At 40.7% G+C, this 15,081-nt stretch overlaps 1 protein-coding gene across 4 annotated transcripts in view; it reads right to left on the minus strand.

Moving 5' to 3' along the window:
• AGO2 (argonaute RISC catalytic component 2) overlaps positions 1 to 15,081 on the minus strand; it is a 50,751-nt gene that overhangs the window by 22,605 nt on the left and 13,065 nt on the right. Inside the window, exons 2-12 of one of the 4 annotated variants that reach the window (XM_083621964.1) lie at positions 12,137 to 12,332; positions 8,876 to 8,996; positions 7,597 to 7,778; positions 6,394 to 6,530; positions 6,132 to 6,266; positions 5,364 to 5,451; positions 4,538 to 4,685; positions 3,578 to 3,697; positions 2,589 to 2,711; positions 1,790 to 1,923; positions 442 to 626 (exon numbers count right to left, since the gene is read on the minus strand). In XM_083621964.1, coding sequence (XP_083478090.1) covers positions 442 to 626; positions 1,790 to 1,923; positions 2,589 to 2,711; positions 3,578 to 3,697; positions 4,538 to 4,685; positions 5,364 to 5,451; positions 6,132 to 6,266; positions 6,394 to 6,530; positions 7,597 to 7,778; positions 8,876 to 8,996; positions 12,137 to 12,332 — 1,569 coding nt within the window. Of the gene's footprint in view, positions 1 to 441; positions 627 to 1,789; positions 1,924 to 2,588; positions 2,712 to 3,577; positions 3,698 to 4,537; positions 4,686 to 5,363; positions 5,452 to 6,131; positions 6,267 to 6,393; positions 6,531 to 7,596; positions 7,782 to 8,875; positions 8,997 to 11,602; positions 11,662 to 12,136; positions 12,333 to 15,081 lie in introns of those variants that run through there. The other 3 variants (XM_083621963.1, XM_083621966.1, XM_083621965.1) reach the window with 3 other exon arrangements.

The following is a 15,081-nucleotide window of genomic DNA, read 5'->3' on the forward strand; positions in this document are numbered from 1 at the left end:
CATAAGATGATCTAAATATAAAGATTAATATCAACAACAGCAGCAACAAAAACCCATTTAAAAAAAACCCCTAATTCCTCAGTTCAAGAGTCTGTTTAGCAGCCTCAATTACTGAAGCTGGAGTCAGCCAGGGCCCCACTTTCCCCGGCCAGGTGTGAAATGGCCTGCAAGACAGGGAGCAGCTCTTCCAGGACTCAAAGCCAAGATAAACACAAAGCTTTCTTCCCCTGATGCTTATCATACTAATTCAGAAAAAAGTGCAAAGCCAAACAGTATTGCACTGCACACTAGAGAACTACATCAGGCAGTTCCTCTGGGAACAGTATGCTGCTGCATTAAAGGAAATCTGTACAGAAACATATAGAACACTATGAAATGCCAAGGCAATAAAAGTTAAATAAATTTAAATAGGTAAGTCAAATGTAATCCCTATATACTGACCATAAACTGGAGTTTTTCCTGGCAGAATGACTACTACGAGCTGCAATCCGGCGTAAGTGTTTTTTAGATGTCGGAACATTGGTTCCACGCTATCTGCTCCCTGGGCATATTTACAGAAACAGGGCTGACCCTGGATGGGCATTCCTGCATCTCGTGATATCTTCCTCAGTTGTTCTGTGAAGGACCTAAGAATAAAAATGAATCAAGGCACACATTTAAAGGGATGGAACCAGCACTTGACACTCATTAAAACCAATATAGCCTCGTTGGCTTGAGTGACACTTGAGAGTCTGCAATTTCCATATTTCTGATTATAGAACTCTTCTATTTCCATCCTTGGGGAATCCTCTAAACACTCAGGCCTATATACTGCTGCCAAGCAGATTCATGCCAATTCCTTTCCCTCGCAAAACAGCTACACTCCTACATGCAAGCAGCTGCACATACACTCCAAGGAAATAAGCAGTGTCTATATTCCCAAATACGAATGCGCTCTTCAGGTTTCAGGGATCAAAACTCTCCTGACAGTTTATTATCAGGAGTAAATTTGGAGTGGTTTATAAATAAAACTAGTATTTATTTACCAAAGTACATGGAACCTTACAGTTTCAGAAGCAGGGGACAAATCCATGTCCAAACACTTTAAGGCTGCAATTCTATGCATAAATGCTTGGAAGTAATAGCCCTGAAGCCAGCAGAAGTCCTTTCCAAATTATGGTGCCCAGGTGCGGTCTTTACATTTTTGCAGTTCCCATTTCACACTGGCCAAATGCAACTGTCCAGCCTTAAAAGTATGCAACATTTCTAATACGTATCTGAAGAAGTGTGCATGCACACGAAAGCTTATACCCAGAACAAATTTAGTTGGTCTCTAAGGTGCTACTGGACAATTTTTTAGTTGCCAATAAATAAATGAATACAGTGGTACCTCGGGTTAAGAACTTAATTCGTTCTGGAGGTCCGTCCTTAACCTGAAACTGTTCGTAACCTGAGGTACCACTTTAGCTAATGGGGCCTCCCACTGCCACTGTGCCACCATGAGATTTCTGTTCTCATCCTGAAGCAAAGTTCTCAACCCGAGGTACTATTTCTGGGTTAGCGGAGTCTGTAACCTGAAGCATCTGTAACCTGAAGCATCTGTAACCCGAGGTACCACTGTATTCATTTGTAAGAGATATCTGCTCCCCAATACTTCAATTGTATTAGTTGTATTTCTCACATTTCTGAAGGAGTGCATAGTTCTGCCGTTACGTTTAGAAAACTAATGGCATGCTTAATACTTTCAGAAGCTATGAGAACACATTCAAAATCACTACCTGAACACGACTTCGATCCCTAACAAACTTACTTAAGGTGGACTTCAGTGCACTGGCGCTGTGGAGCAAAGCAAGCAATTGCCCAGACCTTGATTTCAATTCCAGTGTGAAACTGTTTGTTCCTCATATCCCAAACCCCTTGAACTGGTGTAGCTATTGCTTTGTTCTAGAAAGAGAGAGAAAACATAGTAGTGAGTGGTTTACTGCACAAAATAGCTCTGTGCTGCAATGGCTTTAAATACCGCAGTATCAAAATAGCAAGCCTCTAGACATTCTGGGGAAACCATTAAAAAAAGAAAGTCTTCCACGGTACACTAAGGCATCTTGATCAGTCTCCCCCTTGGCCAGGAGTAAATGCATCCCAGACCCAGAATAAACCATGACTTCCGATCTCTGTATCCTTTTTCCCTGCACACAACTAACTACATGTACAATCATCCACGAGCTATATTGGTAACATCAGCGGAAAAGACTGTCAGGGTAACTGCATCTATTGACAATACATATTTTTCTTGGCCAAATGCTAAAGGGCACCATTTGAGACTGCAAGATCGTCTACGGTATCACTGGAACAACTCCAAGAGAAAAGTATGTGCAAAAGATTCCCCGCACTGAAACCTCTCCACTGGGAAGAAATAGGGGGACAAGAGAGTAACCCACCCTCCTGTAGATACTCAGAGTATTCACACAGCAGCATCTGAAAGCCACACACAGTAAAATCTGCAACTGTGGCAAAGTACAGCACTAACCATTATTCAACGTCCTTACATACAAGCCGGGGGTGGGGTGTGTGTGATCACTGCAGATCCCACAGGATCTTGGTTTACATACCCTGCCTCCATAGAGAATTGAAGGAGGCTGTAGGACCCGCCCAGTCACATCCGTCATTTCATCTTTCACCATTATTCCAAATTCACGAACAAAAGGGTCAGTATTAAAACTTGCACTTCGCATCTAGAAACGAAAGATAAACCAATGAGGAGACAAATCCTTCATTAAAATACAATTCAAAACATCGAATTTGTCTGGATATGGCTCAGAAAACAGAGTGGGAATTAGCAGTTTCTGAGAACTGAGTCTGAAGGACAATGTTATATGAATACCTGCTGCTTTTCGTCACTTAATTGTTCCCTGGCCTTCAGCCCCTCTTACACGGCTCCACTTTTCTACCATATTCCATACTGTTTGCTAAAAAGTTATCAAGCTCTTTGAAAGTCCGAACCTGGGAGGCAGTGTTATGTTTAGTAAATGAACCAGACATAGATGATTTATGCCAAGACCAGAATTTGTGTTTCCTTTTTGCACACCATTATACAGTTATTATTATCATCATCATCATCATTTACTTATGCCCCGCCCATCTGGCCAGGCCTCCCCAGTAACTCTGGGTGGCTCCCAACAGGATATTAAAAACACAATAAAACATCAAGCATTAAAAACTTCCCTAAACAGGGCTGCCTTCAGATGTCTTCTAAAAGTCAGATAATTGTTTATTTCCTTGACATCTGGTGGGAAGGCGTTCCATAGGGCGGGCGCCACTACCGAAAAGGTCCTCTGCCTGGTCCCCTGTAACCTCACTTCTCGCAGTGAGGGAACCGCCAGAAGGCCCTCAGAGCTGGACCTCAGTGTCTGGGCTGAGCGATGCGGGTGGAGACGCTCCTTCTGATATACCGCACCAAGGCCGTTTAGGGCTTTAAAGATCAGCACTAACACTCTGAATTGTGCTCGGAAACGTACTGGGAGCCAATGAAGTTCTTTCAGGACCAGTGTTATATGGTCAAGCTACACCCCAATCCCAGGGACAGAGGAAGAGGACTCACCAGTTTACTAATCTCTTCTTGACGGTCAGGTGCTGATCTAGCAGTTGCTCTTATCATAGTGGAAGTTTGATTGTCTGTCAGCTTCTTTATACACCTCTGTCCTGCCACTATGTTGCATACCTGTACAAAGACCAAACACAAATTAGTTGTTTTTTTTAATATCCAGGGGAACAGACATACTACTCTGTAAAATAGCAAAGAATATTATGGAACCTTAAAACTAACAAGATAGACAGTGATATGAGGATGTTAGAAACTGTTATTACACTGGGATTCGAGTGATATCCCATTGAAGGAACTGGTCAAGTTCAAACCTACTAATCTTTGGCAGTACCAACAAACATTTGATTGGGCCTCAGATAAATCAGATCTAAACAAACAACCCCAAAACATACATTGTGCCTTCATGCGAAGCAATCCCCAAAAGGCATAATAGAGTCCCATTATCTTCTAGGTGTTTACAAACATGCACTACACCAGGTCATTTGAGGGAATGAGAAGCCACTGCACGCCCAATATCCCCATCGAGCCACCCCTTCACTTGGCCAGTGCCATAAGATCAGAGCTGGTCTGGATAAAGGAAGCAACTTTCCACTGAATAGGCTCTATAAGCACTTTTGGCATTGGTTTCATTCCCCCCTAATATGGAGGGAAATGGCAGCCAATAGGAAACAGCTTTTCTACTCAAGCCGGCCATTAAAGAACTTGTAACTAAGAACTTGTATGTGAGCTTAGATATTTCCTCCTTCCTCCCAATTCAGTGTATGTGTGTGTGATGCCTTTTCCCACTGTAAGCCTGGTCTGAAAGTCTTCTTTGGTTAAAGAGCAAGGTTAACATACTTTAAATAAATAAAAACATATCAACCTTTCAACTAAACTACTTCCAACAATGGGGGACGGGGGACCTGTTAGAAATATAGAGTAAGGCCGACCCTCCTACACAGAAGAGCAATGACTTGCCTCTAGAGGGAGATATGTGTGTTTCTGCTCCTGTCCAACTTGTAAACATGGAAGATGAGGGTATCGTAAAACCAGCTTGTGCCTATCTTTAAAGTATTGAGCTACAGTGCATTCAACGGTCTGTCCACTCTCCTGCTGAAGCGGGAATCTACGGAAAGTCAAATGTGAGGAGGGAAATGCAAGTTAGTGATTTCACAAACTGTCCCACAGTGCAACTTTACAGGGGCTCACATCAGCCTCCAGACACTATATAGTCATAATACTTAAACGCTTTGCCGTTTCCAGCTCCCAGAGACTAAGTGCCTACAGGAAGCCACAAAAGGCACTTTCACTGTTTCTACGTTCACTGGCTACAGTCAAACCACGTTAGGTTTCTAATAGAGTTTCAATCACCCTTTTGAAGATAAAACACAGCAGTTATAATTATCCTTAAATCAGAAAACACTACCCAGATAATGTATTCGGCTTCTTTGAATATGTCATAATTGAAGCTCCTACCATGTTTTTCACTGACTATCTGAAAGATTTATACAAGCTTCCAACATCAGAATAAAACCTGAAGGAGCAAAATTAAATCAGCCTAGAAGCATCTGGAACAAAAGGGACATGCAAAGCCTCAAGGAAGCTGCTTTTTCTGGCATTAGAAGAGGCAATATTTAACAAGGGATGTCACCAACTCAAAGTAACTTCTTCAAGTTCTCAATCTTGTCATATATCCATGGAAGGTTTATAGACAATGAGCACGAAAGAAGGTGCTGCATCAAATAAGTACAGAGGAAGTAACAATTCTTAAGCAATTGCAAAAAAATCAAAAAGCAAATATTACGTTTGGTGACTTGCTGGTCGTCTGGTAACATTGCATACTCGGTATTTTCTCTTCATTTGCCCGCAGTGAGTGATTTCCACCTTCAGACCTAATGATTTAGGAGCATAAGAACTCAGTTTTGTTTCCTAGAAAATTTACTAGTACATATTTGAAAATTAATAGGGGAAATGGTTCTATTTGAAATACCTGTTTAAAAAAACCCAAAGCCTTTGACTTGGGTTAAGCTGAACAAAATTTAATCACTAAATAACTTGAGTGTGATGGGCTGCCAGGGCTCACTGATCCTTTACTAGCACCTGGCACTTTAAGTAGGCCCCAATCCACACCACCAGGCAATGACCACATTTGGACAGTGCCTGGAGACCTCTCCTTTTGCTGCCTGCCAGCAAGGAAGGAGCCCAGCTGTTGTGCCTTAAGAATGTTTCAAAACAAGGCCCTCCACACATGCTTAAGCAGGAGTGAAAACTGAATATGCTTTTATACAACTGGGTCATAACATTCATACATGCAAAAGCCCACAGGAATTACAAATCTTGAGGAAAATCAAGTCCATTTAAAATATGCATCAATCAAAACCAGTTTGGTCGACAGCAAGAATGTTGATCTCCTTACAGCCCTAGTTTAAATTCCTTCCAAACTGAATGACCAATTCATTAACAACCACATTCTATTGCATGATTGGAGGCAATTTACTATAAAGTAGCCTTCTGAAACTCTCAATATTTGTTCCACACAGACAATCATGTTTGTTTCCTTCAACTTTCTTACCTTTAATTTCTTTGGTAAACTTAACCCTTTGGGAATCTGTCAGAGGTTTCTGTTGTTCTTCAATACTTTTGAAATCCAAAACTTCACATACGAACTCAATTACAGGTTGTGCCTTGTAAAATGCTGTTGCAGATACTAAAAATCAAAAGGAAAAATACAGGAAATGAATGACACACAAATCTTACACATCTAAGAAACCTGACTAAAAAGCACTTCCAGACAACGTAAACAAATGCAAATGGTGAAGTGACACAAAGCATACCATCAATGTTAAGCATCATTTTCCACAGTGAAGGCCTGACGGACTGATGGAATCCAAACCAAACTTCTCTGCCACCACCCAAGGGATTAGAGCACCCTTCTGATGCAGTAAAAAAGGACCGTCCCACAGGAGTGTACCTACAAGAGAAAGTGAATATATTATTCAGCGAGGGGAAGTGGAGGGAGTGGGGAGCTGTATTATTTCAAACACATTCCTGGTCCAACTACACTAGGGTGAAACTAGGGTTTCACGTGCCGTGCACATCGGGCCACTGAAAAATATTATTGGTAAATATTATTGTTCAATGGCCCTATGTGCACGGCATGTTAAACCATGGTTTAAAAGCTATCTATGCTGTCACCTGCTGCTCAAAAGCTTACGCGGGGCTCCTCCCCAGTTCTGCTGCCGGCACACCACAAACCAAATAAGCATTCAATGTCATCCAAGGCTGGGTTCATGATTTGTCCCTTCAGCCCCCCCCCCCCCGTGCTGTGAACAGTAAGCCAAGAACAAACCTTAGTTCCCACTTGTGGTGCGTTGAGAAACAAGTCACAAGACCATGTTCGTGCAGCATAAAGATGCAGACACTGGCTTGTTTCATCTGAGCCACAGTAGCAGGACCACGTGGGTGAGGAGCATCACAGAAGCTTTTAAGCAGCATGCCCTAGCACACCACTTATGCTGCTCACTTACATTAATCCAGTTTGTTTTAAACTGTGTCTAATATGATATGCAAACTACGCCAGTATCTGGCAAGGTCCATGGGATCTCGTTTAGAATCCCTGTAACCATCTTTGGGACATGTTTGGATTTATTTTTATGCAACAATAAAAAGCATTATGGTTGAAAGAAGAAAGGCATGGATAAATGGGAGAAAGGAAGGGTGCAGCAAAAACAGAAAAAGAGAGAAAGAGGGGTAAACAGCTGCCAGTCCTAAATCCCTGGATCTTTTGTCCTCATTTCAACATCTGCCTTCAGAAGTTCCCTTTAATTCCGGTTGATGAGCAGCTTCCAATTTGCAGGAGTTTTGCATGCACACCTGCCTCTTCCATTCACACAAATAGTAAAGTGTGCGTGCACATATACAGTGCACTACAGCGCACATCAAGACGTTGTTGATGTAGATGCAAAATTCCCAAGTGTAATTTTGTTCAGCTCCAGCACTAAAACTTCCCTAAAGACCTATATTAACATTTCTCTTACCTCATGGAAGGCAAGTGCCTCATTACTACATCCAGTGCCTGAATTGTTTCAAAAGGAACACTTGGAAGACGACCAGAGAGAGCATCATGTAAAGCCTGCAGACTCACACCTGACATCCACTTTATTGCCACCTTAAATATTCTGTCCTTCCCTTCTCCCGGCAATGTGACCTCCAATTCCACCTGCAACATTTGGAAACCACAACAAGATGATTCTTTCTGTTTAAGCACACACTTTATCAGAACGGTCAAAGGGTAGCAAACTCTTCTGTATAGTGAACGCTCATTGACAACAACACAAAAAGACCCCACAAATAAAAATTTACTTAGACGGCTACTCCACACATGATTCAAGTGCAGTAATACATTTAAATAACAAAATAAAAACAGAGCAGCGGGGGGGGGGGGGGAATGATGTAAGCCAAGAAAAAATACATCACTGAAAATCCTCAGCAAATTAAAAGGTTTTCCAAGTGGAAAGACACCAGGCTCAGTAACAGAAGAGCCTCCCTAGAGAGTTGGGATGCCACAACTTAAGAGACTCTTTTTCGGATCTCCACCAGCCTAACTTCTGAAAAGGGTCTCAAAATATTCAGAAATAATTATCCTGGATAATTTTTCTTTTCTCCACGTTGGATCATGTGCACCTTAAGATCACCACTGTGTTTTGGCAAAGCTGTTTTAGAAGCAATGCTTGTGCTGTGATGCACCAACTGCAGGTAACAAACAAGGTAATGTGTCTCTAATGGCAGCATGGCTGGCCTTTTGTCTTCCACCAATCAGCTCAGCCACTGTTCCTGATATAGCTACAGCTGCACCATTAATTGTTATACAATATGAACATCTTATGAAAACCTTTATACAATGTGATCTTTTTATATTTTCAGAGCTGCTTTTCCACAGCAAATACTTTAAAAGTAACTACTGCTGTGTAAGGCATTTATTCCAACAATGAGACATCATCATCATCATCATAATTTATTACCCATCTGACTGGGTTGCCCCAGCTGCTTTGCACGGCTTCCAAATCAAACAGCACAGGTGACACATGTGGTAAGGGTTTTCTTGGAAAACCCCACTGAAGCACTTCCCATTGTATGAGCAATATTGAAATCTTGGTAGGATGATTTACTGATGAACTTACAAAAACCCTACAAATTTTATAACCTGCATCTTATCACTGAAGCCTTGACACATGGGAAGCATGAAGCTCTGTCAAAATAATGAAATCATACATGGAACATATGGAATCATAGTTGAAGCTGGCATTAAATACTTACTTTATCTCTCCCTATTGGAAGTGGTATAGCTGTATAGAGGTTTTTTCTTCCATCAAACACTGGCTTGCGCTCCCCAAATATCTGTCCTTTAAAGTGCTGGACCATGTGTTCAACTATTTCTCTGGAAACATTGTTCAAAGTGTTAAAATAAGCATCCATCCATGTTTATTAGTTATAGCTTTATAAAAGTATGAAAACTGAATTCAAACATCTGCTGAAACCCATTCAAGTCCTCCACTAATAATAATCAATGTACAGATCACTTGCACCTTAGTTGTGGATTATATTCCAGGGATGGTTCATAAATCCAAAATTGTGTATACAATCCCTTGAAACCACCCACATGTGAGCAACCTCACCTTCTAGAGCTGGTGCACCAATGGATCTCACCCCACCAGCAACGCACAGTACTTTTAAGCTCTCTGCCTTCCTTACTTGGCTCTGTGGGGCTCCTGCAAGAAAGCTTCCCAGAGCCCAGTAGGCAAGGCAGAGAGCTTAAAAGCTCTTTCTGTGCTGGGAGAACCCTGGGCAAAGGGAGCTTCTAAGTTCTCCACCTCCCGTGCATTTAATTTATGTGATTTCAAAGTTGAAATCACATGTGTTGAACGCATGTAAGTTGTGAGCTGACTGACTATATCTGTAGAGCATTGAGAGCAACCCATTCATTGACAGACAGGGTGGGGAGGAGAGGCTGTCTTGCCTAGAAGTTCATGGCAAAGGCAAGATTGAATCACTTTTTTTCTGCTTCAAAGCTCAGTCCTGATTAAAGTTGATGTTAGGCAGGAAAGAAAAGCTTACTCATAAAGCATTCCTTGCAACCAACTCCACTTTAAACCATGCCCTTAGCCACAACACATGCAACGTTAATAGCTATCAGAGCAGAACCCATGTGTTCCATGCTGGATACCATAAAGATGACAGGTTAGCCACAATATGAAGGCAGCTAAGATTTCTTAGCTTTTTGGTGTGCTCCCAACATCACTGAGAGAGGACAGCATGCAAATGCTACTTCTACTCCTCCATAACATCTGAATCAAGATAGGCTGTGAAAAGTCTGGATTGATGTCTGAATGCAGTGGTGGACTGGATAAGGGCCAATTAACTCTGCTTGCACTCTATGTGGGGCTGCCTTTAGGTTTGGTTTGGAAGCTCCGGCTGGTGCAGAGTGAAGCAACCAAACTGCTGATAGGGGCATCTGGTCAAGAACATGTGACACCATATTTCAAACAGCTGCATTGGCTGCCCATTCACTACTGAGCCAGGTTCAAGGTTCTTGTATTAATTTACAAAGCCCTGAACAACTTAGGTCCAGGGTAGCCCAGGGATCGCCTGAACCCTTATATCTCAGTTCGACCACTGAGATCATCTGCAGGAGCATAACTGGTCATTCCCCAAGTTGGCAAGGCTCACTTGAAAACAAGAAACCGAGCATTAGTGTCATCAGCCCAGTCCTGTGGAATACTCTGCCAATAAGAGATTCAGCAATTGTCCACTGTGCCGAAGTTTAAACATCTTCTTAAAAGTTTTCTAGTCCGTCAGGCCTATGCAGGCAATTAAGTATACATGTCCCCATAATAGTTAACTGATGTCTGACTATTCCCTTTAATGTGGTTTTTATTGCATGGTTGTATGTATTTTTGATGTAAACCACTTTGATATTTTAATGAAATAAAGGTAAAGGGACCCCTGACCATTAGGTCCAGTCGTGACCGATTCTGGGGTTGCGGCGCTCACCTCGCTTTATTGGCCGAGGGAGCCGGTGTACAGCTTCCGGGTCACGTGGCCAGCATGACTAAGCCAGAACAGCGCATGGAAATGCCGTTTACCTTCCCGCCAGAGCGGTACCTATTGATCTACTTGCACTTCTGATGTGCTTTCGAACTGCTAGGTTGGCAGGAGCAAGGACTGAGCAACGGGAGCTCACCCCGTCATGGGGATTTGAACCACCGACCTTCTGATCGGCAAGTCCTAGGCTCTGTGGTTTAACCCACAGCACCACCCGCGTCCCTTTAATGAAACAGCAGCATATAAATATTTTTATACATGCAAATATAATATAATAAACAAATAAATAAGCTATTGCTTCTCTTTTTTTAACAGCTTATTAGTCTTCAAATACAAGAGCTCCCTGGCAACCCTATCACATTAACCTTTGCAGGAAAGTCCTTCAATTCTCTATTCAAAAGCGAAAGATGGATAGGAGATAGCTAGGCTGCTATTGAGTTTCATGCTTCCAGCTTTTTTAAAACAGAAACACATGCAATACCATTTGTGTATATGGTAACCACAGCATGCATGTTAGTGGCAAAAGCAAAGTAATCAGTTAATCCACCAAAGAACTCTCAGATAATAGAGACAGAAGATGTGGAACACTGCCTTAATGAATAAAATTATGGCCTGTAAATATCAGTTGGAAGGAATATTCCACCTTTCCACTTACTGTAGTGGTTAAGGCAGACGACAAAATTCAAATAATAATTAAAAAATCACATTTGCCTCCACTGAGAGGTAGGAAACTGAGTAGTGCTAACGTGAAAAAATCTGTCCTGATTTACACCAACTTTGGGTAATTCAGATATCAGCATACAGAGCAGATGTTATCCTATACATAAGCCCAGTCACTATGGCTTGTAAAGACAAACATCTAAAAGACCCAGGAACCTACACATATCTTCATCTGTCATTTTCTGTTAACAGGCAATCTGATGGAGACATGTAATCTCTTACCTGCTGTTATATATAGTTTCTCCAAAGTCCTTTTATACCATCAGACAAATGAGTTCACTTCCCCCTGCCAGTAGGTGAAGACAGGAAAACAAGCAGTTGGTAACATCACCTCTCCACTTAAGAGGCTTGATATCAGTACTACAGTACCAACCAGTAAGCAAGCAGTTCAGTACTGGTTGAAGGAGATCAACTGCAGTGAAATTGGTGAGATAGGACCTGTCATATCATTGATACCCATCAAAGGCTAAAAGTTTTAAATAAACACAGTGCCACCAAACACAGCATAGGGAGAAAAATATATTTTAGGATGGTATAAAAAGATTTGGAGAAACTGATTTTGTTTTATAAGAGGAGCTCCTCTTAAGTGAAAGCAGAACAAAGGCACCACTGTTTCTGGTTTATAGTAAGTATACCACTAATACCATCCCAAAGAGAAATAGTTCAGCATCAAAGTTTAATGAATGCATCCTTTTTTTAAAAAAAATGAAGGAAGTGAAATGTTCAAAGCTGAAGAGAAAGTAAAGCGGGATGTACCTGTTAACTCTTCTAGGGCACTTCTCTGGCTTTATATCCAATTCATAATGGTAGATGTCGATTTTTGGAATGTCCATTTCAAAAAAGTTGGCTTGCAGTTTGATTGATCTCCCTGAAGTACCAAAATCAGGTCGAGGGGGAGGTTTAAATGCATATGCCTGTATCGGAGGTGGCATGGGCGGAGGCGTTGCAAGTACTAGAAAGGAGGGAAAAGCACAAAGAGTAATGCAAATTCCATAAATGCAATTCTCTGTAACATATATTCCATTTCCATCTCTATGTCATTCACAGAAAGGTAACAAATGGCAATAAACTAAAGCAGAAGAATAATCAAAGTTATCCAGTGAGTTTTCCTACGGTTTGTAGCAAAAACCACTCTTTCAATACAGCAATATAAATGGCTGCAGTCCAAGTATCATTTTAGCAATCCAAAGTACTTTCTCTTAAAACCAGCTTAGTAACAAGGATTTTAATGCTAGCCAAGAACACACTCTAGTGAGCAGCTGTATAGCACAGCAAAGAGAAAGAATGGTCCACAGCAACCCATCAAAACTGGGTTGCATTGCACTGGCATGTAAGTAAACAGGATTAACTTGACTGAAATGCAGGAATTCTGGTTCTGTTTTTGAATCACATGTCTAGTTATTACTCTGCTCAGTTTTTTCCATTATATCGGTGTGATATACAATACATCCTTAACTCAACAGCTGTAAAACAATGCTACTTATCAAAACACAGATTCAGCATATAGATTTACAATAACCAACCAACAAAAAGGCGAAACATTTAATAGCTTTAATATATTTTACTATAGAGCGCACATATACTTTTAAATCATTAAGTCAGGAAATATAACTGATTTTAAACTGTGCAGGTGAAAAAAGGATCCACTGATGTCACTATAACATCAGGTGATTGACAGGTGGGTGTCTCCGCCCATTTATCAGGCTTGGCCCACAGGAGTTGGGAGAGGGGTGAGATAATGATTTGGCTTACTAGCCTGATCCAGTTCCCCACCTTTTGTCTAATATCTACACAACACCAAAAGCAATCACAACACACAATTGTACTATTAAGTACGGTAGTTATTTATTACCATATCCTACTGTACTTCCTATACAGTGTTTATATTCTCCTGAGTACAGCAGAATACTTCCCTTTCTAGAATAAATAATAGTGGGTTTTTCCTTGAAATAAGTAACTACTAGTTTTTTTATTACATCTATCTCCATCTCCACTATTTTCTAAATCTCACTATGCTTCTGCTTTTGAGTGATTGAAGCCACAGTCATTTGCGATCTCCCCTGGGGCACCCAAGGCCACCAGTTCGGTCTGCCATATCCCTAGCAACCCTTCCCACTCCTCATATCGGGACCAATAGTTCTCATGTCATGGGGACATACATAGCCTTCGTAACAGGGAAGAGAACTGGCACTGTGCTTTATCGATTTGTCAATCTCAAGCTTTTCTCAAGGAGAGCAAATGGAAAATGTTTTTCAAGACAAAACTAAGGAGCATTTGCCCATCGCTACATAAAAGTGCTTTACTTTATTTCTTTTTTGAATCACATCCCATGAAACACCCTAAAGCGATTAACAACAAAAATGTAGATTTTAAAAACCAACAAAAAAGTTGGATTGTTCCATTAGAATCTTACAACAAGATTAGAGAAAACGTTGTCTAGATACACAAAAGTTTTTGAATGTCATGAGAAAACTCTTGATTTAGGCCTGGTACAATCAGTAATTAAGTCTGTAACTGTAACAATTGTTTTGCAAATGAAGCCTGAGTCTTTCAAATAAGAATACCAACTTCAACAGCTCTGCTCACGCAGAGAAAGGACTTCAAGTGTGTATGATACTACTGATCTCACACACACACACACACACACAAACACTTTTACCATACATCCGCAGCCCGCTCTCAAATACATAGCCACTACTTCCTTTTTTGATAATGTGAAAGTATTTTAGTAGGAAGGAGAACCGCCAAACAAGTCAAATGGAAGTGTGGTCATTTTGGTTCCAGTTCACTGGATAAGTCCCAAGATGAATGTATTATGATCAATTATGCTGGCAATATTGTTTAACAATATATATATTATTCCCGTTTTAAATTACCAGTGGATGGCGCTTTTAGTGCTGTTTAGAGGAAATAATTGCTCCCTCTCTTGCTCTTGAAATTAGCAATGTAGTCTGCTAGCTTTAATACACAAAGATCCTCATTCATTTGGATCCTAAATGTGTCAAATGACTAAAATTGCTGTTTTTATTATTAATTTGCTCTTTCGGTGGAAAAAATAGCACGATATACTTTTACATACAATTTAAACAATTCATAATCTTCAGCTGCCATAACTTTATTTCTGTTCACTTCATTCTGCTACTGTAGTTCCATCTGCACTTACATTTTACATTAATTGGTCATTATTTCAGTCATCCTAGCTTCAGCAACAGTACTGTGAAATTAAAGTTTTTATGAAGATAAAAAGCTTTGACAAAATAAAGCATATTAAATGTATCTCCAAGTTTATGAAAACTTCAATTGCTGGAAATACGGGCTGCTGCAGTGTTCATATAAAAGTTCCTAGTGTTATACACCCCAAATAAGCTGGAGTTACTGTAAAGAAAGGTAACTTTTAGTTTTCAAAGTTTTTCTGCAGAGTATCATATAGAGTCAGCTCTCTAACATTCTTCTGTTTCAAGCTGATAGACAAAGGTGGAGAAATAACGTGAAATGTTCAGTCCAAGATAAGAAGCACTTCCAATATACTGGCATCCTTAAAGCTGAGTAAAAATGGCTTTGGTAGACCTTGGTGTTCCAAAAATATTATTAAAATCTGTTGTGCTGTACTTTTAAGACATGACCATTGAAAGTGATATTTAACACACATGCATAGATTGCACTGCCAAAGTTCTGAAACGGACTGGAACATTACCACCTAA

This window comes from Podarcis filfolensis, assembly GCF_964270895.1.
Source record: "Podarcis filfolensis genome assembly, chromosome: 7".
Lineage (NCBI taxonomy): Eukaryota > Metazoa > Chordata > Lepidosauria > Squamata > Lacertidae > Podarcis > Podarcis filfolensis.